The 24,733-nt window shown below is 40.1% G+C and overlaps 1 protein-coding gene across 2 annotated transcripts in view; it reads left to right on the top strand.

Annotated features, from left to right (window-relative positions):
- The window catches only part of SAMD4A (sterile alpha motif domain containing 4A), a 133,572-nt gene that overhangs the window by 83,510 nt on the left and 25,329 nt on the right, over nt 1–24,733 (top strand). Inside the window, exons 2-3 of one of the 2 annotated variants that reach the window (XM_070942836.1) lie at nt 214–732; nt 20,120–20,383. In XM_070942836.1, the coding sequence (XP_070798937.1) occupies nt 214–732; nt 20,120–20,383 (783 nt within the window). The remainder of the gene's footprint in view (nt 1–213; nt 733–20,119; nt 20,384–24,733) is intronic. The other variant, XM_070942844.1, reaches the window with a different exon arrangement.

The following is a 24,733-nucleotide window of genomic DNA, read 5'->3' as shown; positions in this document are numbered from 1 at the left end:
TCCTGCTTTATTGTTGTTTCTGTTTTGCATCTTAATTTTCACTGCAGTAGAAGAAAATAAAATGATTTGATTATGGATGAGATTAGTATCAAAAAGCTATTCATAATGTTTTAAAATCTCTTGATTTACTTATTAGCCTTGTTCCCTGATTTCACACTCTTTCTTTCTCTTTCCTTTCCATCCCTCCCCCCCCCCCCTATCCTGGCACAACAGGAATCATTAACCAGTGGCAGCAAGAATCAAAGGACAAAGTGATTTCTCTATTGCTCACCCACCTGCCTTTGCTGAAGCCAGGGAATATTGAAGGAAAAGTGGAATACATGAAACTACTTCCCAAAATCCTGGCTCACTCAATTGAACACAACCAACACATAGAGGAGAGCAGGCAACTCCTGTCTTATGCTTTGATCCATCCTGCCACATCCCTGGAGGACAGGAGTGCTCTTGCCATGTGGTTGAACCACTTGGAGGATCGCACATCGGGTACCTTTGGCAGCCAAAACAGAGGCCGGTCTGACTCGGTGGATTATGGGCAGTCACATTACTATCACCAAAGACAGAACTCGGATGATAAACTCAACGGGTGGCAGAGCTCTCGGGACTCTGGCATATGTGTGAATGCCTCCAGCTGGCAAGATAAAAACCTGGGGTGCGAGAATGGCCACCTCCCTCTCTATTCCTCGTCCTCTGTTCCTGCAACCATCAACACGATTGGGACTGGCACAGGCACAAGTAAGTCTGTAATGTTTTTAAAGGTTGATGCTTTGCATCAGGTCACCAGATATGTCTGTCTCCAGAGTTCAATATCGGGTACTTCATTTCTAATCCACTCCACTATGACACCGAATAAGAAATTATAGATGCAGAAAAGGTAAAAGCAAGAAACTAGAGGGACAGAAATATTTAATAACGTCAGTGGTAATTTTAATGGTGTTTTACATATCAGTTCCTGCTGTAAATAAAATGGAGTAGAAAAAGACTTGCGGACAATCAAACAGCAATTGTCTGGCAACTTCTTCTCAATCTGTCTTCTCAATTCTTCATTAGAACAAACATACAATGCAAAATAAAGCCAGTACAGATAGTCCTCAATTTAAAACAATTCATTTAGCAACTGTTTGGTAACATGATCTAAATTCAGGTGCTTGGCAACCAGCATGTATTTAAAATAGTTGCAGCATCCCAGAGTTATTGCCATTTGTGACCTTCCTACCAGCTTCCGACAATGGGGAAAATCAGATTCACTTAATGACCACATGAGCCACTTAACAACTGCAGTGATTCACTCAACTGAAGCAGAAATGATTATGAAATCAGGTGCAACTCACTTAACAATTGCCTTGCTGAGCAACAAAAATTCTCTTCCCAATTGTGGTCCTAAGTCAAGGACTGCCTATAGTGTAATAAAACTTCTCTGTACCTCTAGGAATACCCATTCATGCACACGTGCATATACACTAAGATACACTGTGTTATATCTTCTCCATTGTCATATAGGTGTTTTCTCTGCAGTGAATAAGTTCTAAGAAGAAGACAATACTGAAGTAAAATAATTTAATCAGCAATGTAGAACAGCCAATTGATTTATTATAGCTTCAATTTTCTCCATGGTGTGTTAAAAGATTTTCGTACAGATTTAATGTACAGAAACGATGATTGTCCAGGTGCAGCTGAAATAGAACTCAGAACATCCTTCAACCCCAGATGATGCTGCAGCATCATTATCATGTGTGTCAGGACACGGCTGCTCATTTCCAACAGCAAGCATTGTTTCTTAACCCTCTGCATCTTTATAGCCGATTATGAAACAGCGTAGACGTGAGGATGGCAAGAAGCCAGTTCAGATTTGCATGTGCAAAAGCAGACAGACAAAACATGCAACTGTTACAACAACTTTCAACACATTAAAGCAAGTGGCTACATAAAAAATTTCTTGTGGGAAGGATCAGTTTGACCCCTCGGTCCGTGTGTGGGAAACCCACAATTAAGTAACGGAAAAAATTCATAGTTCTTCTTTTGTTCTTTCGCATTCCTTGTTTTCCTTTTTTCTTCTTCCTTGTGGAATACATTACATATTTTGTTACTCCAGTTCTGCATTTCTAATCAATTTGTTTTACTATTTACTTGTAGAAGAACAGATACTTCTTACTGAACAAACCAGTTTCATGTAACAGTGTCTACAGAAGGGGGCAATGGTGGGACAGCAACTACAAAGCATCCTAAATGAAGTGGGTTATCTGAGCCTCATCCAGTCAGGATTCAGATCTTTTATTAGGCATCACCTTGGGGAAGGTATGAGAGAACTTGAGAAAAGAGTACACAGAAACTGAAGCAAGTATGAGAAAGGAACTCAAAAGTAATCCTGCCTTGATTTTGTTTACTACGAAATGCAACAGAGAGAAACTTGGATGGGCTTTCAAGATTTTGTTACTGTAGTCTACAACAATAATAAAATTAGCATTCCTTAAATTCCTGCTATTGTCCTGACCCAGCTTACCTCCCTCCAAGAGTTGACAATTGAGAACCAAACTGTCTATGAAGATAACAAGTCATCCATGTCATAGTTGTATCAAAAGTGGTTTTTTTTAAAAAGGCAACTGGATTGATTTTTTGAGGAAGAAGACAATGTTCCACTTCCTATCCTGGAAGCTTCATTAGTTGTATTGGATGGTGTTAGAGCAGGGGTGAAATGCTCCCGGTTCAGACCAGATCGCCCAATCCGGTAGCGATGGCAGCGGATGGTTCAGAGAACCGCCCTGCCCAGCTGAGCTGCGCGATCATCAGAGGCTTTTTTTTTACTTTTAAAAGCATTTTTTCTACAACATCTTCAGCCGGAAAAAAATGCTTTTAAAAGGCTCTGACAATCCCAGCTGAGTTGCCTGATCGTCAGAGCCTTTTAAAAGCATTTTTTTACAACCTCTTCGGCCGAAGAGGTTGTAGAAAAAATGCTTTTAAAAGGTAAAAAAAAAAAAGATTGTGCGCCACAGCTGATCACCCAGCCACCCTCACGTACTGTTCTACTTACCGCATGCCTCCTTTTGGTGCGCACTGCGTATGGGCAGGCAGCGAACTGGTAATAAACTGGTTCAGGTTTCACCACTGTGTTTGAGGTAAAAGGACAATAACTATCAATAACTGTCCTATCATCTCTTAACACCATGAACAACTGATGAAGCTTCCTGGATAGGAAGCAAAACGTCATCATCTTCCAAAAAAAAAAAATCAGTCCAGTTTCCCTTTTCAAAAAATAAAAAACACTTTTGAGAGAACCAAACTGATTGCCCTGATCATGTGACCTGATTGGGACACATCCCTATTTATCACACAACATTCCTTTGTGGTTTTGGGGTACTCTTAACAGGAATCCTTCTGGCCTTCCAGCAGAATTGAGAAGTAGGAGACCCTGTTTTGAAGCAGTTAAATTCTGCCTGGAGTGAATAGTTCAGTTTGGTGATAGGGAAAGAGGAGGGGTCATCCGGTGATTGGTGAGTTGTGTGATACTACAGATAAAACCAATCTGTTTAAGTGGTTTATCGGAAATTAGATGTTAAGAGTACTTAAGATGTTGAGGTCATATGGAAAAGAGCATAATGCTTTCAGTTTATGCTCCATCTCTGTGAAACAGTTTGTTTAAATTATATACCACATTTATATTGCACCATAGTTGTCTGCAGATTCTTAGTGGCTTACAACATGAAAAACAAAAATAATAAAAATAAAACTGTGAAAGCCAACAGGAAACAATACAGAGTTTACCCATGGAGGTCCAGATGGTGCCATTATTGATGGTACTTTATAAAATAGCGATGCTGCATTGGGGTGAGACATTTTATTGTTTTAAGCATTCTATGTTCAGTATTTTGTAAACCTCTAGAAGACCTTGTAGAGTCATCAGATGTAAGTAAATACTGTAAATAAATAAAATCATATATTCTTAACATTCATAATTCAATCTACACCTTCACTTCCCTCCATACATTCAACAACTTCTTAAGACCAAACACTTCATGCAGTTCTCTTACACTCATCACTATTCTCTCATAGTTCCACTGATACACAATACCACCTATTTTTCTTTCATTATTTCATTCCATCCATTCATTTGTAATCATTACTGTTCTTTTTTTCCCTCCTTGCTTTTCAATGTTGCAACTGTTTTCTAAATCTGTACGCCATTCGGAGTCAGTGTTGAGTTAGCCAGCCTTATAAATCTACGAGAGGAAGACTGTCCATATCTATTGCACATGCTTTTAGAAGTGCCGTGAAGCCTTTTCAATGGGCAGGTTTTCAACCAGGTGAGCCTGTCCCACCAAAGGCGGATGTGGCTTCCTTCGAGCATCGTCTGCTTCTCATTGGGTGCTCCTTTCTGAGTCAGTCTCTGCTTGGTGCACAATGTTCCATTCAGCTACACTTCTGGCATAAAGCACCATTTCCCACCGAAAGAGCTGCTATGTAATACCTTCTTTTCCTTTGGCCTGAATGTTCTCTCCATGTCGTTCCTACACAAATAGCCCTTGTCCTAGGCCAAGATACTTCCTGACTTGCTACAATGAGGCCGTTCTGCTCTCACCAGGAGCACAGCTTGCTCTGCCTAACACGTCGCGCTTGTTCAACAAGAACTTTGCAGAATTTCTCTCCTGCTGGAAAATTTATAAAGTAGGATTTTAAATACAACGCATACATTTAGAATCTGAAGATTGTGTATCCGCATGGCGTATAGATACATGCTTTTGAAAGGCAGGGTTTTTTTTTTTAGTAGTTAACAATCTAAATTTAACATTTCTACTTAAAGAAGTGTTAACAGTGTTTCACTTGCACATATAAAATAAAAACATACAGGTAGAGATGAACACCTGGACTCGATTTACTTGTTTGTTTTTTGCAATCCCCTCAAGATTATGGTGCTAAAATTCTATGCCAACCGCCCATCTGCCTGAGTTCAATTTTCTGCTTCTTTAAAATCATTAGTAAAATAGTGAATGAAGCTACAAATAAACTAAAAAACATCATTTTTAAAAAACAAACCCTAACCTGCTCCCCCCCCCCCCCCTTGCAATTGCCTGGTCCAAAAGATACTAAAAAAGGAATGGCTTCTGCTGTAGAAATATTGCCTATTTCGAGGGAATCAGATTTCATCTAATGTACAGATCTTACTGAACAGTATTTCCTTCACCAATAGTCATGAGGGCTGAGGCTCCTGAGAGATGTAGTATCCTGTAAATTGCTCTGGTTTTTGGTCGGACCAAAATCAAAAAGTCAGATATAATATTTGTTTGTAAATAAACTTTCCATCCTGTTCTTGAGCCTAAATACTGTCAGATTTGATAACAGCTAAAAATACATTAAGATCAATGTAGTAAAACAATCTGGTATGAAACATAGATAGAATCACACATTAAAATATCCAGATACTAAACAACAGAATTTCCCAAACAGTAGTCCAATATCCAGCCATCCAGCCATCATTATATATATATAATGATTTTATGTGTGTGTGTGTGTGTGTGTGTGTGCATGTGTGTGTTTCTATCGAAGCACCTGGTCTACCCCAATATATATATATATATATCATCCCTAATTCTCTAGATCAGGGGTGCAAAACTTTATTTAATTGAGGGCCGCATCAGGGTTTTGTTTGACCTTGGGGGGCCTGGTGGGTGTGGCCAGCTTGATGTCACTCATGTCAGGGACGCCTGTGGTGGCCCGAGCGCTCTGCCAGCAAAAACAGAGCTCAGGAGGGCCACTCCGTTTTTGCTGGCAGGGGGTTGCAGGAGGCTGTTGCAGCTGAAAATAGAGCTTGGGAGGGGCACAGAGGGCTGGTCCTTCACTGTTTCCAAGGCAGCCCCACGGGCCAGATCTAAGCACCCCATGAGCCGGATCCAGCCTCCAGGCCTTGAGTTTGACCCCCTGTTCTAGATAATTAACTATAAAAATCATAATAGCTCTCACAAAATAATAAATTCCTTCCCCCTATGACAGAGTTCCCCAACCTTTCTGCCTTTGTGGACCAGCAGGGGAGAAGAGGGGATGTTCCATGTGAGTGGTGGGTGACGCAGGTGCATGTGCTCCATTCATCTCCCCGTGCAAATACTTATACTTGTTCCTTGCTCAGCAAGCTGGAGTTGTGTATTCAGGGGGACCTACAAATTGGGGATCATCTGAATAGACTACAATTTAGTTCTAGATCAAATGCAAGATTTCTTTGAAACTTTGAAACCTAAAGCAATTCCATCTTGGGAAGATTCATTTTAAGCCTTCCCACCCAACCCTGGCAACTTCTAGGCACCAATTCAGCATTGTAAATACTAGCACCACATTGTAGTCAAAGTCTGGGAGAGAGGTAAAGAGTTCCAAAGTAGAGATCCCTGGGCAGAATTGTCCTCCCTTCCCAACTGGGGCTACTCCTTGAGGAAGGAGAACCACTGTAAAACAGTGCCCCTAGTCCAATCCCTTGAAGGTAGTCCAGAAGAATACCATGGTAGGTGGAATCAAAAACTACTAGGAGATCAAGGAGGACCAAGAAAGTTGTAATCCTCTAAACTCTGTCTCTCCGCAGAGAGAGACATTTATAAGACTATCTCTCCCATTATTTCCCATAGATCCCTCTGGAATCCATTAGGTAAAAGAGGAAGATACTCAAATGTTTTAAATAAGGGCAGAGTAAGTAAATAACTTCAGCTCTTTATTTTGCCTTTGAGATTTTTTTCCAAATTTATCAATGATTTCTCTGGGAGAAAACACTAGTTGAAAGTAAATGTTAAAAGACGGTGTCAGGATTCCAAGTAACACCCCCAACGAAAGAAGACTCCGAGGCTAGAAGTTCCATGCCACTAAGTGTAGCAGTCCTGAAGATCCAAAGAAAATTATGGCCTCCAGGGCTGACAGATAGTTTGCTTACCCAGATTTTTTTCAGAGCAGGGCCACAGAGGACTGATGGTTGACCTTTAGAGAGTACCTTTTAGGTCACACAGGGCAATGATAGATTCATTATAGAATCATTGTAAATGTGTTCTATAATGACAATATACAGTAAACCAGAGTAAATAATTGCAATCTTGCAGCAGCTACCTTTTTAAAAAATTAGATCTCTAAGATTTATTTTTGGAACCAGGTACACAATTTTATTTCATAATAGAAATAATAGTTTGTATCATATGTATTTATCCCATCCCATAACTGCATGTTTGTTGGTGACCAATTAATATTTCTATTCCACAGTTGAAGAATACAAAGGTTAGAAAATAAGAAATCGGCAAAAAACCAGTAGCGGCCAACAATTATAATTATTGCTGCAATTCCGTGCATTATTATTAAGCCATTAGGAATGGAAGAAGTTGTTGATCTGCTATGATCGCCAAAAAGAATGTGCCTTTTTCATATTCCCTTTGCAAGTTGTCCCTCGCCACTCTCCACTTTAAGTCCAATTTGTATGAGAAGACATAAAATTTGCTTGACAGTCACATTAGTGGGCAATGAATAATCTGAAGCTTCATCAGAATTCATCAAAAATACCATATTATGAAATATTTTTATCTGAACTAATGCCAGTTATAAAGGGCAGGTCGGAAAAAAATCTGACTTGCCCTTTACAAAATTCATCAGAAATGCTATATTGTGAAATATTTTTTATCTGAACATCACCAGTTGCAAAGGGCAGGTCAGTTGTGAGTGTTTCCGCTCATATCATTTTCTAATGGTTGGTCATCGCATTTAGAGTCAGACAATATATCTGTACCTAATTCCCTTACACAAGCGTAAGCAATCAAATGCCAGATTCAGTTGCTACAAAACAAATTCCAGGAATCTTGATTTCCAGGATTGATCAGTCTCCAAAGCAAATATTAAAGGCTGATAGTATTTCCATTACTGCTACTTTTTGTAGATATACTACTCATAGACTTCACCATGGGTTTAGAGTAGTTTTAGAGTAGCTTCTGTAACCACAACATAATCCGCGTACCCTGGTATGCAAATCACTTGACCCAAAGAGCCAAGTGGGAAGAGCTTGCAATAAATGTATGTGGAAATGGGAACATGAGAAGATCGCAGCTCTAATTTCCTGTATTGATTTTTGGGTTTTATTGTTGTTCAGTCGGGTTGTTTTATCAAAGAGAAATAATATTTCAAATAGAGCTGAGGTGTGGCTCTTTAGTGATGCAGTGTGATTCAAGAGTAGAACTCGGTGTTGTTGAATTTCAATCCTGTCTTTCCTGACCATTGGTCCTTTTGCCTGGGGCTGATGGAAGTTGGAGTCCACCAACAACTGGAGAGCCAAAATAAAAATTGAATCAGGCTGGATTTTAGGAACATTTCTCACCACTGTATGGTGAGCACCAATTGCTTTTCCACCCAGAAATGCTAACGATCAAATCTGGGACCTTCTTCCTGCAAAACAGGTACTTTGTCACTGAATGAAGAGATGCTTTAAAAAATCTAGAAGTTACAGAAATTACAGAAACCTAAAAAAATAAGTTGCTTTAAAGAAATGCTATATTCATGCTTCCACACATTCTGAAATGCCTCTTTCAAATCATTTTCAAACTTCTGCACGAAGAAAATATTGTTCATTTGGCAGTTCAGTTCCCCTTTATCCTCTGTGAAAGTTGTTGAGCAGATTGCCGTGAAAACTGGTGGATTTTTCTTCCCCACTATTTGGTTTGCTTGTTTATTAGATTTGTGTCCCACCTTTATTATTTTTATAAATAACTCAAGGCAGCAAACATACCTAATGCTCCTTCCTTCTCCTACTTTCCACATAGCAACAAACCTGTGAGATGAGTTGGGTTAAGTGAGTGATTGGCCCAGAGTCCTTCAAATGGCTTTCATGCCTAAAGAGGGACTAGAACTCACAATCTCCTGGTTTCCAGCTTGGTGCCTTAACTAGCTATCTCTATATTGTCTCTATCGGAAAGTACAAAGATGCTGAGCTGTCATTGAACAATTTGGCAACTGGCAATCTGAATTCCCTGCAGTTTTGCAGGGCTCTCCATGGTTTTTTCCTCTTTGCCTGATGCTTAGCCTTGCTGATTATTTGCAAACAGTTAACTGCTTGCCAGGATTTGGAGCATATCTGGTAGATGATTATTTTTTTAAGCACTGAAAAGTGTGTGTGTGTGTGTGTGTATGTATGTATGTATGTATGTATGTATGTATGTATATGTATATGTATATATTGACACACCTGGCACTGTCAAAAGGCAATCTTCTACAATTTGTTAAGGAAAAAAATATACCCGTAATTTCAACAATCTTCCAAATCTTTTTCTCTATTTACTTACTGATTACATTTATTTATATGCTGCCTGATCAACATGCAACTCTGGGTGGGTAACAATAAACATAACAATGTATTAAAGACAGTAAAAACAAGTGAACTTTATCCATTTGGAGCAAGACCCAATGGACAATGTCATGACAACAAAATCAGGCTAACCTATTAGCGGAGCCCAGTCTCGGGGCAAGGACAGATCTTTAGTACCTTAGGAAAGGCTGGCAGAAACAGGGCCATCTGACTATGGGGTCTATAGAGCAAGTACTACAACAGAGAAGTCACACCTCCCCGGGTCCTATTAGATCACATTTAATAGAAGGCACCTGGAGCATATCTATCTTGTCAGACCTCATGGGACAAGGAAAGATAATTGGAGACAGTTGGTCTCAGCTGGCCCTATACCATGAAGGCTTTATAGATGGTAGCTAGCTATAGGTGGTATAGTGGTAGCTAGCACCTTGAATTGCACTCAGAAGGTCGCTGAGAGCCAATGCAGTTACATGGTAGAGATGGAATGTGGCATGCCCGTAACTACCCACCATATTACATTCTGGACCAGATGCGTAATCCAAGTGATCTTCAAGAGCAGCCCCATGTAGAACAAATAGCAGTAGTCCTATGGAAATGACCAAAGCATGAGTGAGAGTGATCAGGACCTCCTGGTCTAGGAATGGGTACAATTGATGCACAAGATGGAGTTCTGCAAAGACCCTCCTAGCTGCAACTGCCACCTGCTCATCAAGTAGGAGCTGAGAGTTTACATGGACCTCAAAATTGTGCAGCTCTGTCTGTCCCTTTCAGATCCAAAGAGGGCAAGTCTTCAGCAAATTCCAAACCCCATAGCTATTCAGTCTTACCTTGTGTTCCCCCCCCCCAATCCAGCCTCTTAGAGCCTCCAGACAGTGGAAAGCACCTTGAGACATCATCTGGCTAGCTTCGAGCAGACTTGCATAAACGAACACCATGCTGATGATATCTGACCACCAGACGACTGTAATCCGTCACTCATATAGATGTTAAAGAAGAGCAGGGAAAGGGTAAAGCTCTGAGGAACACATTAGAAAAGCTGTTTTTGACAACTGATTCTGTCTTTCTGAAATTGCAGAACTGAAGTTTGTGGCCACAGAAAACTAGTTTTTTACAATGTTAGTAATTACTGTTCTCTCTCTGCCAAAACTCACAGTGGCTGATTGTATCCGCCTGTGCACTAAATTGTTGGGACTTTCATATGTCGAATTTTAAATTTGCCTGCCAGACTTTCTCAGCAATCGGTATTTCCTCCTTGATTACTTAGTTCAAAAGCAATGTTGTCTTGATATTTCTCGCTTTCCCTTTTTAGCACACACAGCTGAAGTACGATAATTTCAGCTGAGTAACTCTCTCTTCCATATACACATTTCCTAGTGTTGGCACATATAATTTGAAGAGGGTGGAATTTACTTTATTTGATAGTTCAGAAATAATAAATCAGCCAAAACAGAGTTTAAAGAACAGAGTAACAAGCGAAACAGGGTGAGTGAATATTTATCAGTCTTAATTATTTCAAGGCTATCAATTCAGGGATGCAATGATCTTGTGAGATGGGTGCATACAACACACTAAACCTTGATTAAGAAAACATAGCTGCCGTGTTCAAGTAACCTGCTGTGCCCAGATAAAGTATGTTATGGTTTAATGTAATATATTTTGTTCATACAACATATCAAGTTAATAGTTTGGTTTTCACAATTACCAACTATCCAATCACATTTTATCTAATCAAGCATTTTTTGTGAGCTATCATTGGACTGACCAAATTATGAGGTATTCCCCATATATTTGCATTGTGCAGTATTGAACATCTCTATGTACATGTATGTACATGCTTACCAATGCATTTACCAGCACTTTGTCAAACGTGTTGGTAGGTTTGACTACATAATTTCATTATATAGTCCTTGATAGATAGTCCTTGATTTACAACCATTCATTTTGTGACAGGTCAAAGTTATAATGACACTGAAGTGACCTGCAACTATTTTTCACAGACTGTTTATTTATTTTTTATTTATTTTTTAAATTTTTATACCGCCCCCTCTCCTGAAGGACTCGGGGCGGTGAACAGCCAAAATTAAAAACACACAATACAAATATTAAAATACTTTAAAACGAAATTAAATTTATCATTTATAAATTTATTTATTTATGTTGGCACCATCTCCATGCTCACATGATTAAAATTCAGCTGCTTGGCAACTGACTCACATTTATGACAGTTGCAGTGTCCTGAGGTCATTTGATCACCTTTTGTGACCTTCTGACAAGCAAAGTGAATGGGGAAGCCAGATTCACTTAACAAACTTGATACTAACTTAACAACTCCAGATATTCACTTAAGAACTTTGGCATGAAAGATTGTAAAATGGGGCAAAACTCACTTCAGCAATGGAAATTTTGGACTCAGTTGTCATAAGAATCACCTTGTGGTTGATATAGACAGCAAATAAGTTTAATAATATTAATAAAAAATACAATTTAAAAAAGGTTGGTGTCTATATGGCTTTTGCAATGAACTATATTTGTGGTGTTTCCATAAGAACAATAGATCAAATTCCAAAACGTTGAGATCAGAAAATGTGTCAGTTACCTTGACTAATCAGGTAGAACCCATAACACTTGATTTAAAACTTTTCTATTGGAGTAAATGGCTAATGAGCTGAAGGTCTGGACCAGGTTGGCAGTATGAATAAGAATTATTGTTGTTGGCTTTGAATTTGCAAGTTCAGTCTTACCTTAAAATTGCCTGCATTCTGGTTCAGTTCAGAGAGTGGCATTTGTGTGTCTGTGTTGATCATAACAAGTAAGAAGATGGAAACATTAACACAGCTGCAAACCTTTTGTACATTCCTCACCAAATTCCCCAGGTGATGGATTGGTGGTGTGGAGAGGAAGCAAGAATGCAAGTAACTCAATACAATTCTTGCCTGCTTTATCAGTGCCTCTTCCATGGCCAGTAGACTTATTAGCTATAATCCTCTTATTTCTTTTTTTTTCTTGTTCCTCGTCCTTCTTCTCTTCCTTTAAATGAAGATCTTCTAGAGTATCAACACCTGGGGAAACCCCATTTTAACAATAGAACAATTAAAGAGAGATTTGAACTGCCTCTGCAAAAGACGTGATGATTTAACTATCATGAGGACATAAAGACCATTATTAAGGTGTCTTATAACTAAAATTAGAGGCACATGATGAGGAGGCCAATTAGTTTATATGTGAAGAAAGATACTAAGATTTTTTTAAAAAAAATACAGAGCTTTAAAGTATATTTGGTAACACTTCAATCTTAAACATAGGTTCAGGTTTTCATGTGTTTATACACAATTTAATGTGCTTTCTGAGTTGAGAGTTGTAATACAAGATTTGTGGAAGTGCAACTGAAGGATTTCCTTAAAACTGCCGATAGAATTCCCAACTATTCTTATGAGTAAATATGTAGATCTTTATTGTTAGTATCACTGAATTTATTAGTAGGATAAGCTTGTAAATACTGCCTTTTCTACCATTTAATTGCTCCTTCTGTTATTTCTTTTTATTTTAGCTTTGTGGTGGCAGCAACCATCTGTTTACACAGAGAATGTGCTAATATCTGCAATGAAAAGATGTATGCATGGAAAGAACCAGTATTACACTAAATTTCTTGGCTACTCAGCTAATTGTAATTTCATGGAATGATTTTGCTGATCAGATTTCCATTAGAGAGAGACGTTCTGCATGAGCTTTAAAGTATCTCTGTGGTTTTTACTGACCACAACACTGGTAGAGGCCTAAATCAATCTTCCCCGATCTAGCGCTGTCTGTATTTTTGGGATTAGGGTTGGGTGGATTACCGTATCTGAGCAACAAAATCTAAATGACAGCAAAGGGCCTGGTGTTTTCTTTCTCTTTGCTGCCATCAAGAGCTCATCCACTTTTTTTTACAGCCCAGAAATCCATCTAGTTCACATATAAATGAATATGAATTCAGTTTGGCATTTTCAACTTGGAATAGGGCAATACAGCATGGCAATTTTCCATTTTCACCCCCAGTCCCTTAGACATCACTTGGAAGCAAGCCTTTATCTGTCTTTAATGCTACGATCTCAGAATGATGAAAATAAGCCATGTTAGTGGAGTTCTCTTCCAGAATTATTCAAGAGTTTTGAAAAGTTAAAAGACCATGACAAAGCGCCCCTCTCCATGGTCCCTGGAGTTACAAAAAAAATTCCCCTTTTTCCTACAGAAAGAAAATAAATTGCCTGTGCCCTTCCCATCCATATTTGCAATACATGTGTGAATTTATTTGGCCAGTTGCAAAACTAAAAAAAATAATTAAAAAAATGAAAAGCAATTGTTAAGGGGGAAGCCACCCTGTAGTGAAGGCGCCATTCCTTCTCTTTCTGTTAAAAAGTCTTTTTTGGCTCCAGTACCAAAAACATAGCATGGGGGCCTTTTTGCAGCCATTTTTCAGTGGGCATAGATTGCAAAATGGAGCTTTTGTGAGAGGGTAATGGCTTGTTTAACTCAGAGGTTCAAAAATGGCCAGTGGGTAAAAAATTGGTACACATTGATTATTTAAGCAGAACAAAATCAAACCCAGAAGTTCTTTTAACAGAGCTTACCTGAATAAAAGTATTAAGGTTGTCCGTACTCCTTCCCCAGCAGTGGTTTGGAGAAGCAGCAGATACTAAAAAAAAATTAGCTGGGAGGATGAACAGCCAAGAGCAAAGCTAATTAAAAACACAGATTGCCAACAAGCCAATATTGGGAGGGGTGGGGACAGAATGTCTACTGTTCTAATAAGTATAGAGGATGGTCTTGAAGGGCAGAGCAAAGATCCATTACTAGAGACCAATGATCAAACAAAAGAGGTTTGAAGCCAGGCCAAAAAGTGATTCATGAAAACCATCTCCGCAGTACATGTCCCACCTCTTAATTCATGTGAAGATAAAAGAGGGAGGAAGGGAAACACATTCAGACTTGCAATGTTGTAATGATATGTGGGAATGCATTTATTTATTTAGCGTATGGCATACAATGCTAGGGAAATCTACAAATGCTAGACGCAACACAGTCCTGACAGACTAAATTGCTAGTACATTCCATTCAGCACTTGCATGCCTATGTGGGAATGATCTTGAGAGACACGACAATGAGACACATCCAAGGGAGCAATCAAATAAAAACCACTTAGCCAGTGGTGAAATCCAAATTTTTTTACTATGGGTTCTGTGGGCGTGGCTTGGTGGGCGTGCTGTGGCCTGGTGGGTGTGGCTTGGTGGGCGTGGTAGGGTAGGGATACTGCAAAATCCCCATTCCCTCCCCACTCCTGGGGGAAGGATACTGCAAAATTTCCATTCCCACCCCACTCTGAGGCCAGCCAGAGGTGGCATTTGCTGGTTCTCCGAACTACTCAAAATTTCCACTACTGGTTTTCCAGAACCTGTCAGAACCTGCTGGATTTCACCCCTGCACTTAGCCCACAACAGGAATGGGGGGGGGCAGGGCAAGAGGCTCAGAAGAGACTGTAGAAAGTTAGCACCCGCACTTCTAGAAGAATGAAATATTCTAGAAAATATTAAAAGGGCAGAATATTATATTTCCCTGATGAGAAATGGAGAAACATGTTTTTTTTAGGCAGGAAGCAGACTCACTCTTAATAGCCCCCACCCTCCTCAATAGCCCACAGCAGATGTCAGCACTTAAGAGATAAAGAGATGACTAGGGCTATTCATAAGCAAATACCCTCACCCAAGAGCCAACAAAGGTAGGATTAGCCCTCAGCCATAATAGGAATTGCCAAAACCCTCTTCATTATATCGTCACCCAGCAAGATTCAACCAAGCCTGAGACTCAAGACAACCTACAAAGTTATCCCTGCATGACCCCATGGGAGTCTGACAACCAATCAGCTCTCTCTCTCTCTTCCATGTGCTCTTTTGGCCCAGGACCTCAAATCATGTGGTCCTGTCTACCATTAAAGCATCTTTCCAAGCAGTCTCCATGTTTCCAGTGTCTTTCTTCCCACTTGGAACTGAACCCAGATGGACATTTCTTCCAACAATTTGGCACCCAGATATGGGACTCCAAGCTAACCTGACCAATGGATCTGGCCCAGATAACCTCCCTTGCCGGCAGCAGACCCACTGAGACCGTGGGTGAGTTTTCCTGGACCTTGGCCATTTGGAACAAAGGTTTTAAAGGGGTTTTGAGTGTTGAGCTCAAAGGCTGCTTGGAAAGAAGGTGAGCTCTGTACTTCCAAGAAATAGGTCTATATGGCATAATGTAGTTCCAGGACTCAAAAAGTCTCGACGAAAATAATAGTTTTTAACACATTTTAGTTGTTGTAATCTGTCTCGTATGTAATATTGCATTTGGATAACTATCCTATCTCCGCCAACCCTTATCCCAATTTCAGTTGGACATCTGTTTAGCCACTCCATGTATCTGATAAAATGAGACGTAACTCACAAAAATATTTTATGTTTTTTAAAAAGTGTTCATAGAAAATAATGTACCAGCCACCTCCTAGTTCCAGGATCTGAGTAAGTTTAGTTTGGCTGTAGAATACCTGTGAATGTGGTAAGCAAGTATATATACATTCAGCAGTGGTTTTTGTCTGGATACAGCAGAAATTCAGAAATTCATTGGTAAGGAAATGCACCTCTTACTGGAACAAAGACTAGTTATAGAATTACTTATTGATTAGTTCTGAAAAGCCATTTAGCCATCCTTCCAAATGCCAGGCATTTAAGGTGCTTCACGTAATCCACACTAAAAATATATATGAATCATAGATAATAATGATATTAGTATAAAAGTAGAAAGAGGGGCACATAACTAAGGCAGAATATCAGCAAATAGCCCGACCCTACAAAGATGAAGTGAGGAAAGCCAAGGCTCACAACGAACAAAGGTTTGCGGCAAAAGTAAAAAATAACAAAAAAAAGCTTGTTCCAATATGTTAAAAACAAGAAAAAAGTCAAGGAAATAATTGGTCCATTGCTGGGAGAAAGTGGCAAGAAGGTGACAAGCAACAGGGAGAAAGCAGAACTACTTAACTCATTTTTTGTATCTGTCTTTACACAAAGGGAAAAAACAATCCAACCTATCAAAAACAGCACCACAAAAAACAGATTAGGAACATGAGTTAAAATAGGGAAGAAAATGGTAAGGGAGCATCTGCCTATCCTAGACGAGTTCAAATCACCTGGGCCAGATGGATTACACCCCAAGGTTCTGAAGGAACTGGCAGATGTGATCTCAGAACCACTGAACTATATCTTTCAAAGATCCTGGAGCACCGGGGAACTGCCAGAGGACTGGAAAAGAGCTGATCGTTCCCATATTCAAAAAAAGGAAAGAAAATAGATTCAGGAAACTACAGACCCATCAGCCTGACCTCAATACCAGGGAAGATTCTGGAAAAGATAATCAAGCTACAAATCAGCAAACGCCTAGAAGCAAACAAAGTAATAACCAAAAGCTAACATGGGTTTGTCAAAAACAGAACATGCCAGACTAATCTTATTGCATTCTTTGACAAAGTGACAAAACTAGTGGACCAGAAGAATGCTGTCAATATAATTTACTTGGACTTCAGTAAGGCATTTGACAAAGTAGACCATAACCTACTACTTGATAAAATAGAAAAATGTGGGTTAGACGGCATCACCACCAGATGGATTCGTAACTGGCTGACCAACTGCACTCAACGTGTAGTCCTCAATGGAACTGCATCTGCATGGAGGGAGGTATGCAGTGGGATACCCCAGGGCTCTGTTTTAGGCCCAGTACTCTTCAACATATTCATCAATGATTTGGACAAGGGGATACATGGGGAACTCATCAAATTTGCAGACAACACCAAGCTAGCAGGAATAGCCAACACTCCGGAAGATAGGCTTAAGATACAGAAAGATCTTGACAGACTTGAACATTGGGCGCTATCTAACAAAATGAAATTCAATGGTGAAAAAAATAAGGTTCTACATTTAGGCAAGGGAAAAAATGCACAGGTACAGTATATGTGGTACCTTGCTCAATAGTGATAACTGAGAGGGATCTTGGAGTCCTAGTGGACAATCACTTAAATATGACCCAGTAGTATGCCACAGCTGCCAAAAAAGCCAACACAGTTCTAGGCTGCATAAACAGAGGGATAGAATCTAGATCACATGAGGTGTTAATACCACTTTATAATGCCTTGGTAAGGCCATACTTGAAATACTGCATCCAGTTTTGGTCATCACAATGTAAAAAAGATGTTGAGACTCTAGAAAGAGTGCAGAGAAGAGCAACAAAGATGATTAGGGGACTTGAGGATAAAACATGAAGAACGGTTGCTGGAACTGGATATGTCTAGTCTTATGAAAAGAAGGACTAGGGGTGACATGATAGCAGTGTTCCGATATCTCAGGGGTTACCACAAAGAAGAAGGAGTCAAACTATTCTCCAAAGCACCTGAGGATAGGACAAGAAGCAATGAGTGGAAACTAATCAAGGAGAGAAGCAACTTAGAACTAAGGAGAAATTTCCTGACAGTTAGAACAATTAATCAGTGGAACAACTTGCCTCCAGAAGTTGTAAATGCTCCAACACTGGAAGTTTTTAAGAAGAGATTAGATAACCATTTGTCTGAAGTGGTGTAGGCTTTCCTGCCTAAGCAGGGGGTTGGACTAGAAGACCTCCAAGGTCCCTTCCAACTCTATTATTCTAATGTTCAACATTGCTACAAAAATAATGCATCCCTCCATTACTTTTTAAACCAATTTGCATGTACAGATAGTTGTGGGATAAGAGGCATTCAAGAACATGGAGTGTTGCTTCCCAGCTTAGCAACCTTCATATGTGTCAGTTATCAGCCCCTAGGATGGGGAAGCCAAGTTTAGATGGAGAGACAAAAACTGGAAGACTGTGAGTTCTAGTCCTGGCTTAGGCACAAAGCCAGCTGAGTGACTTTGGGCCAGTTATACACACTCAGCCCTAGGAAGAAGGAGGCAATGGTCAATCATTCCCAAAGGCTTGCCAAGAAAACTGTCCAATTAGGGGCTGTCTAATTGAATGATTTTAAACTGGGTTTTAATATTGGGTTTTAAAATTTGGCCAAAACTATTTAATGATTTTAATTAATTTTAACTATGATATTGTATATTTATGTTTTTAATCTTGGCTGTACACCGCTCCGAGTCCTTCGGGAGAAGGGTGGTATATAAATAAAATAATAATAATAATAATAATAATAATAATAATAATAATAATAATAATAATAATAATAATAAAAAAAAATAAAATAAAAAAAATTTAAAAAAAACTGCATCATGGGAAGGATGCATGTGAAGATGTGACCCGAACAAAGGGTTCCAGAAGCGCAATCAAGAAAGGAAATATATTTCAAAGAAAGAAAAAAGAAGAAGCAGAATCAACTATAAGGAGGGAAAATGGAGCGGACAATCACCCATTGCTAGGCACAATCTATCTCTTTTAGGTGAAATGTCCTTCCTTAATTATACACACTTGTATTTCAGTGATGTTGTAAAGGTAATCTTGACTTAATTGAGATGAGAATTTCCATTGCTAAACAAGGCAGTTGTTAAGTGAGTCACACCCCACTTTGTGCCCATTTTTGCCATATTTGGTAAGCAAATCACTGCAGTTATGTGAATCATGCAGTTGTTAACTGAATCTGGCTTCCCCTGTTGACTTTACGTGTCAGATGCCAGCTAGGAAGTTTGCAAATGGCAAACACATGAACCAGGGATGTAAATATAAACTGGTTGCCAAGTATCCAAATTTTGATCACATGACCATGGGGTTGCTGTGATGGTCATGTGAAGGACCAATTGTAAGTCATTTTTTTCGATGCCATTGTAACTTCAAATGGTCACTAAACAAATGATTGTAAGTAGAGACTCTTGCTGAGTCACTTTGCTTTAATATTCTACTCTGCGTTCTTTAAGCGAAGTGATGTACTAGATCATGGGTGTCAAACTCGCAGCGTCACATTGCCATCATGTGACATTTTGCAATGTTTTTCCCCTTCGTGGGGCTGGGGTGGGCGTGGCCTGCGCATGACACATCTGGCATTGTATGTCCCTTACTAAGAGAAATGCCAGTTTTGTAATAGTGATGCCGCTTAATATAATAATAATTTTATCAGTAGATGGATATTGTATGTAATGTAGTGGAGATCTCAGTCATTATGGTAGACTGACTTATATTCATCTAGTACAGGGGTGTCAAACTGGCAGCCCACGGGCCAGATGCGTCACGCACAGGCCACGCCCACCTTAGCTCCACAAAGGGGGGGAAATATCGTGAAACATCACATGACGGCAATGTGATGCAGCGAGTTTGACACCCGTGATCTAGTGGATCACTTCGTTTAAAGGATGCAAAGTAGAATATTAAAGCAAAGTGACTCAGCAAGAACATTTTTTATCAGGTTAAAAATGCATCTTAATGAAAGTGACATGTTTGTCCAATTCATACTTTAAGCCAGTGGTTCTTAAAGTGGGGGTAAATACTCCCAAGGGACTTGTACATATCCTGGGACTAATGGAGCAATTTATAATTGCTTGTTTGTGAGTTCAGGATCCAGTTTCAGACTGCCACTGTCAACATGCTTGTATAAAAGAACCACCTAGTAGGTTGGTTTTTTGGTGTGGGTAATGCCATTATGTCAGACCAGAAAAAGTAGTGATTGGGTCAAACCATTTAAGAACCACTAGTTTAAATGATGACTTGCATTCAAGGGAGACGTTTGCTTTGATCTGCTAACCCTTGGGGAAGAAATAGCTTGCTTTAATTTGTTTTCCACTTTGTTTGTTTCAGTTCTCTCAAGTCAGACCCATCACAGTCCTCTGAAACGGTCTGTGTCCCTCACCCCACCCATGACTGTGCCTAGCCAGCCCCTTGGACACGGATGGATGTCTCATGAGGACTTGCGGGATAGGGGACCCCAGGGCATCCCTTCCGATCATGCCCCCCTGTCTCCACAAAGCAGTGTAGCCTCCTCAGGCAGTGGTGGGAGTGAACATTTAGAAGATCAGACTTCTACTCGTAACACATTCCAGGAAGAAGGGAGTGGTATGAAAGGTGAGTGGAAAGTAATGAACGTTTTCCCTTCCTGTCCTGATTGCTTAACAACATGTGTGCCCACATTCACACAAAGTCCCGAAATTGTTTGAAACACATTCTTCTAAAGCAGAACATAGAGACGTTTTAATTCCATGTCTGACCTTAGGCTGCAGTTTAAAACTCTTCCATTAAACAGGTTGATTTGCAGGAGTTATTTCTGTCTATTGATTAGCTGAGATGGGATACCTCCCCTAGGACAGCTATTAAGCTAGGTGAAAAAAATACCACATTCTGTAATCCAAATTTCAATATGGAAAGTATGGAGCACATTAACTGGGTGTCAGCTTTCCCAGCCAAACCAGACAGAAAACACAACAAAATGAACTAATTCTACTTTATTGTAAGGCTCCTTTAACAGAATCGTACAAGTCACAAACTTCCTCCTTTCATTTTAACTGCTTGATCCATTAGAGTAGGTCTTTTTTAAGTTTCTTTCTCTGGCCATTAAGTGACTGTGGGGTCCTGCATCTTTGTCTGTTTCCTAGACAGCATCTCCTCCTCTCTTCCCCCAATATCATTCATTGCAGTCCATTACACTGGGTTCGTCCTCTGCATTGAACCATACCTTGGCTTATTTCATTTTACTTATTATGTTGTGCAGGCAGGTAATTGCTCTATATTTGATAAACACTGATTAATAAACCAGAGTTTAGCGGAGCATGTGAGCCCACTCAGTAGAAAAAAAATACATTTGGAATAGCTGGCTGAGGAAAAAAACAGAGTTGGGGTTCTGGTTTATACATATCAAACACACACAAGAACACAAAATGAAGAGAACTAATGAATCTTCTGGGCCAGTATGGAAGAACAGGCTGCTTAGCAAAATTGTAGGCACCTGTGCAACCTTCTTTCCCTCCCATCTGAGGCTTCTCCCCAGCACAGCCAATAAAGCTACAACCTTGACATGGGTGTGAGGGGGAGATGTGTGCTTTGGAGCTCTGCAGCCATTAGCAAACAGTACAGTAGCTGAACAACAAAGGCATTCTTGGCCTTGTCTTCTTAAGAAAATAACAGAGTTGGAGGGACCTTGGAGATCTTCTAGTCCAGGGGTCAGCAACCTTAAACACTCAAAGAGCCACAAAGGTCGTAACCGGAAGCCCCCCCACCCCCCCTCAATTCTGGAGCCGGCCAGAAGTCCAGTTCCCCCACCATAGAATCTCCTCTTAGCGCGGCATCCTTTTTCCCCATGCCTACCAGAAGTCCGGTTCCCCCACTATAGAGTCTCCTCCAAGCATTTTATTTATTTATTTATTTATTTATTTATTTATTTATTTATTTATTTATTTATTTATTTATTTATTTATTTATTTATTTATTTATTTATTTATTTATTTATTTATTTATTTATTTATTTATTTATTTATTTATTTAATTTTTATACTGCCCTTCTCCCGAACAGCCAGGGTTAAAATACATGCAGTATAAAAATTAAAATAATTTAAAAATAATTAAATCCAATTTGGCTTTCCAATTTTAAAACCCCTTACCCATAAAAATTAATCAATTAAAATTTTAAGCCAGCCCGGCTCGCTGAAACAAGAAAGTCTTCAGAGCCCAGCGGAAAGTACGGAGGTCCGGGATCATTCGTATCCCTGGGGTAGCTCATTTCAGAGGGCGGGTGCCCCCACAGAGAAGGCTCTCCCCCTGGGGGTCGCCAGTTGACATTGCTTGACCGACAGCACCCTGAGGAGACCCTCTCTGTGGGAGCGTATTGGTCGGTGGGAGGTTATTGGTGGCAGAAAGTGGTCTTGTAGGTATCCAGGCCCTAAGCCATGGAGCGCTTTAAAGGTGAGAACCAAAACCTTGAAGTGCACCCGGAAGACCACCGGAAGCCAGTGCAGCTCGCACAGGAGAGGTGTTACATGGGAGCGCCATGTTGCCCCCATAATCACCTGCGCGGCTGCATTCTGGACCAGTTGGAGCCTCCGGGTGCTCCTCAAGGGGAGCCCCATGTAGAGAGCATTACAGTAGTCCAGGCAGGAAGTAACAAGGGCATGAGTGACCGTGCATAAGGAGTCCCGATCCAGAAAGGGGCGCAACTGGCGTATCAGGCGAACCTGAATATCAGGCATATCAGGCACAACTGGCGTATCAGGCGAACCTGAAGCATGGCACCCTTTTTCCTCTACCTGTCCCTATCAATTGAAAGCCCTATCAATTGTGGAGCCGACCGGCAACAGGGAGCCGCAGCAGAGAGATGAAAGAGCCAATTGCGGCTCCAGAGCCACAACTTGCTGACCCCTGTTCTAGTCCAACCCATTGCTCAGCCAAGAGATCCTGTACCATTTCAGACAAAATGGTTGTCCAGTCTTTTTTTAAAAAAAACCTCCAGTGATGGAGCACCCACAATTTCTGAAGGCAAGCTGTTCCACTGATTGATTCCAGGTTGATTTTTCAATTCCCTAATTTGCAATCATAAGAATTCCTGGTGGTCTCCCCTTGAGGTACCAATTAGTCCTGCCTCCTCAATGCCCAGGCCAGAAAGCCTGGCCTGATTGGGCAGGGAGGGTCATGTCGCAGAAGACTGTCTATTTTTAAAGCAGGAAAAAAGGCAAAATGGGGATATTTAGAAATTCTGGATTGCCTATCCTGTAAGTCCCAAAAAGCCACCAAGCTTGAGTAATACACGATGGAAGTCACACAGTCAGACACTGGGCGGGTTCTTGGTTGCCTCTTCCCAGCTTAATATCAATTCAAATTGTTAAATGGAACCATCAGCCTCAAACGGTACAGGTAATACTCAACTTAAACAACAGTTCATTTAGTGACTGTTCGAAGTTACAACAGCACTGAAAAAAAGTGACTATTGACCATTGTAGCATCCCCGTGGTCATGTGATGAAAATTCAGATACGTGGCAACTGATCCATATCTACTGTGTCCCGGGGTCATGTAATTACCTTTTGCAAACTTCTGACAAGCAAAGTCAATGGGGAAGCCAGATTCACTTAACATCTGTGTCACTAACTTAAGCGTTTCAGTGATTCACTTAACAAGGGTGTCAAGAAAGATCAAAAAATGGGACAAAATTCACTTAACAGCTGTCTCACTTAGGAACAGAAATGTTGGCCACAATTGTGATCGTAAGCATGATTGGAAGGAATGCTATAATGGTCATAAGTGTGAAAAATTGTCACTTTTTCAGTGCCGTTGTAACATTGGACGGTCAATAAACAAATTGCTGTAAGTCGACCACTACCTGTATATTATTTGATAGTGCAAGTCTCTCCTATTCTTATGCAATTTCATTGAATAATACATATAATAGGTTTCCTGGACCTTATTCCTCCAGATGTGTGTACATAAGTCCTTGCTGGCTGAGGATTATGAGTTGACATGCAACCCATCTGGATGACCCCAAGTTGAAAATACTCCTGTGTGTAGAGTATTTCTGGCATCTGCATTGGCATAAGAGGGGGGGTTTTTTACCACCTTCCATGTGTTCGTCTATCTGTGCTTCCCTCCATGGCATGTTAACCAGGAGTTAGCTGGTCCCATCTCTTGCTTCTCCTTAACAGCTAAGCATGATGAGGAAACGGCCCTTTTCCAGTATCTCATTCTGCTTCTCAAGGGGGGAGCTTTGTGGGAGTTGTGCTTTTACTTCTCTTTGCTTCACATTGCTTCAGGGGACACTTAGAAGACTTGTGTACAGCTTCCCTGCTTTGGTTCAAATCAGTGTTTTTCGAACTTCGGAACTTTTAAAATGTGTGGACTTCAACTCCCAGCCAGAACTGCTTTAAATTAAAGAATGCAAAGAGGAAACAAAATTATTTGAGCAATGTCAGAATGGCAGCTCAGTAAAAAGGGCTAAATTCCAAACCTGTTAGTGGACAGCAACTAATTTGCATTTTATAATTACCATAAATTCATGCCATGCAATTATTGTTTAGGGATTGTATAATGTGCAACATGGTACCCACCATGATCCTGGATCTTGCAAAAATATATTATGGAGAATAAAAGTAAAATGTCAGAATCTTCACAACAACAATTCAGCACAGCAGAGAAAATAATGTCTAATTTTCATGCACCATTTTATTATTTTGCTACAAATTTATCACGTTTGTAGGTAATTTTTAATGTAGAGGAACATTCACATGATTTCATTAGTTGGTTACTCGGCTGGTATCCCTATTGCAAACTTTTGCAAATGCAAATGCTTAAATGAGCAGATTATTTTGATGCTACAAGCTTTACAGTGTGCTTGGAATCTGGACAATTCAGCCTTATCATGAATACTCTGCCTACTGTTTCTTCCCACTGCTATAAAAGGCTAAAAAAGCAGGAATGATTTTGAAAGCATAGTATC

Source organism: Pituophis catenifer, unplaced genomic scaffold (assembly GCF_029215685.1).
Source record: "Pituophis catenifer annectens isolate HBS135680 unplaced genomic scaffold, rPitCat1.0.hap2 SCAF_1, whole genome shotgun sequence".
In the NCBI taxonomy this organism is placed as follows: domain Eukaryota; kingdom Metazoa; phylum Chordata; class Lepidosauria; order Squamata; family Colubridae; genus Pituophis; species Pituophis catenifer.
This window is presented reverse-complemented; position numbering and strand designations above follow the sequence as displayed.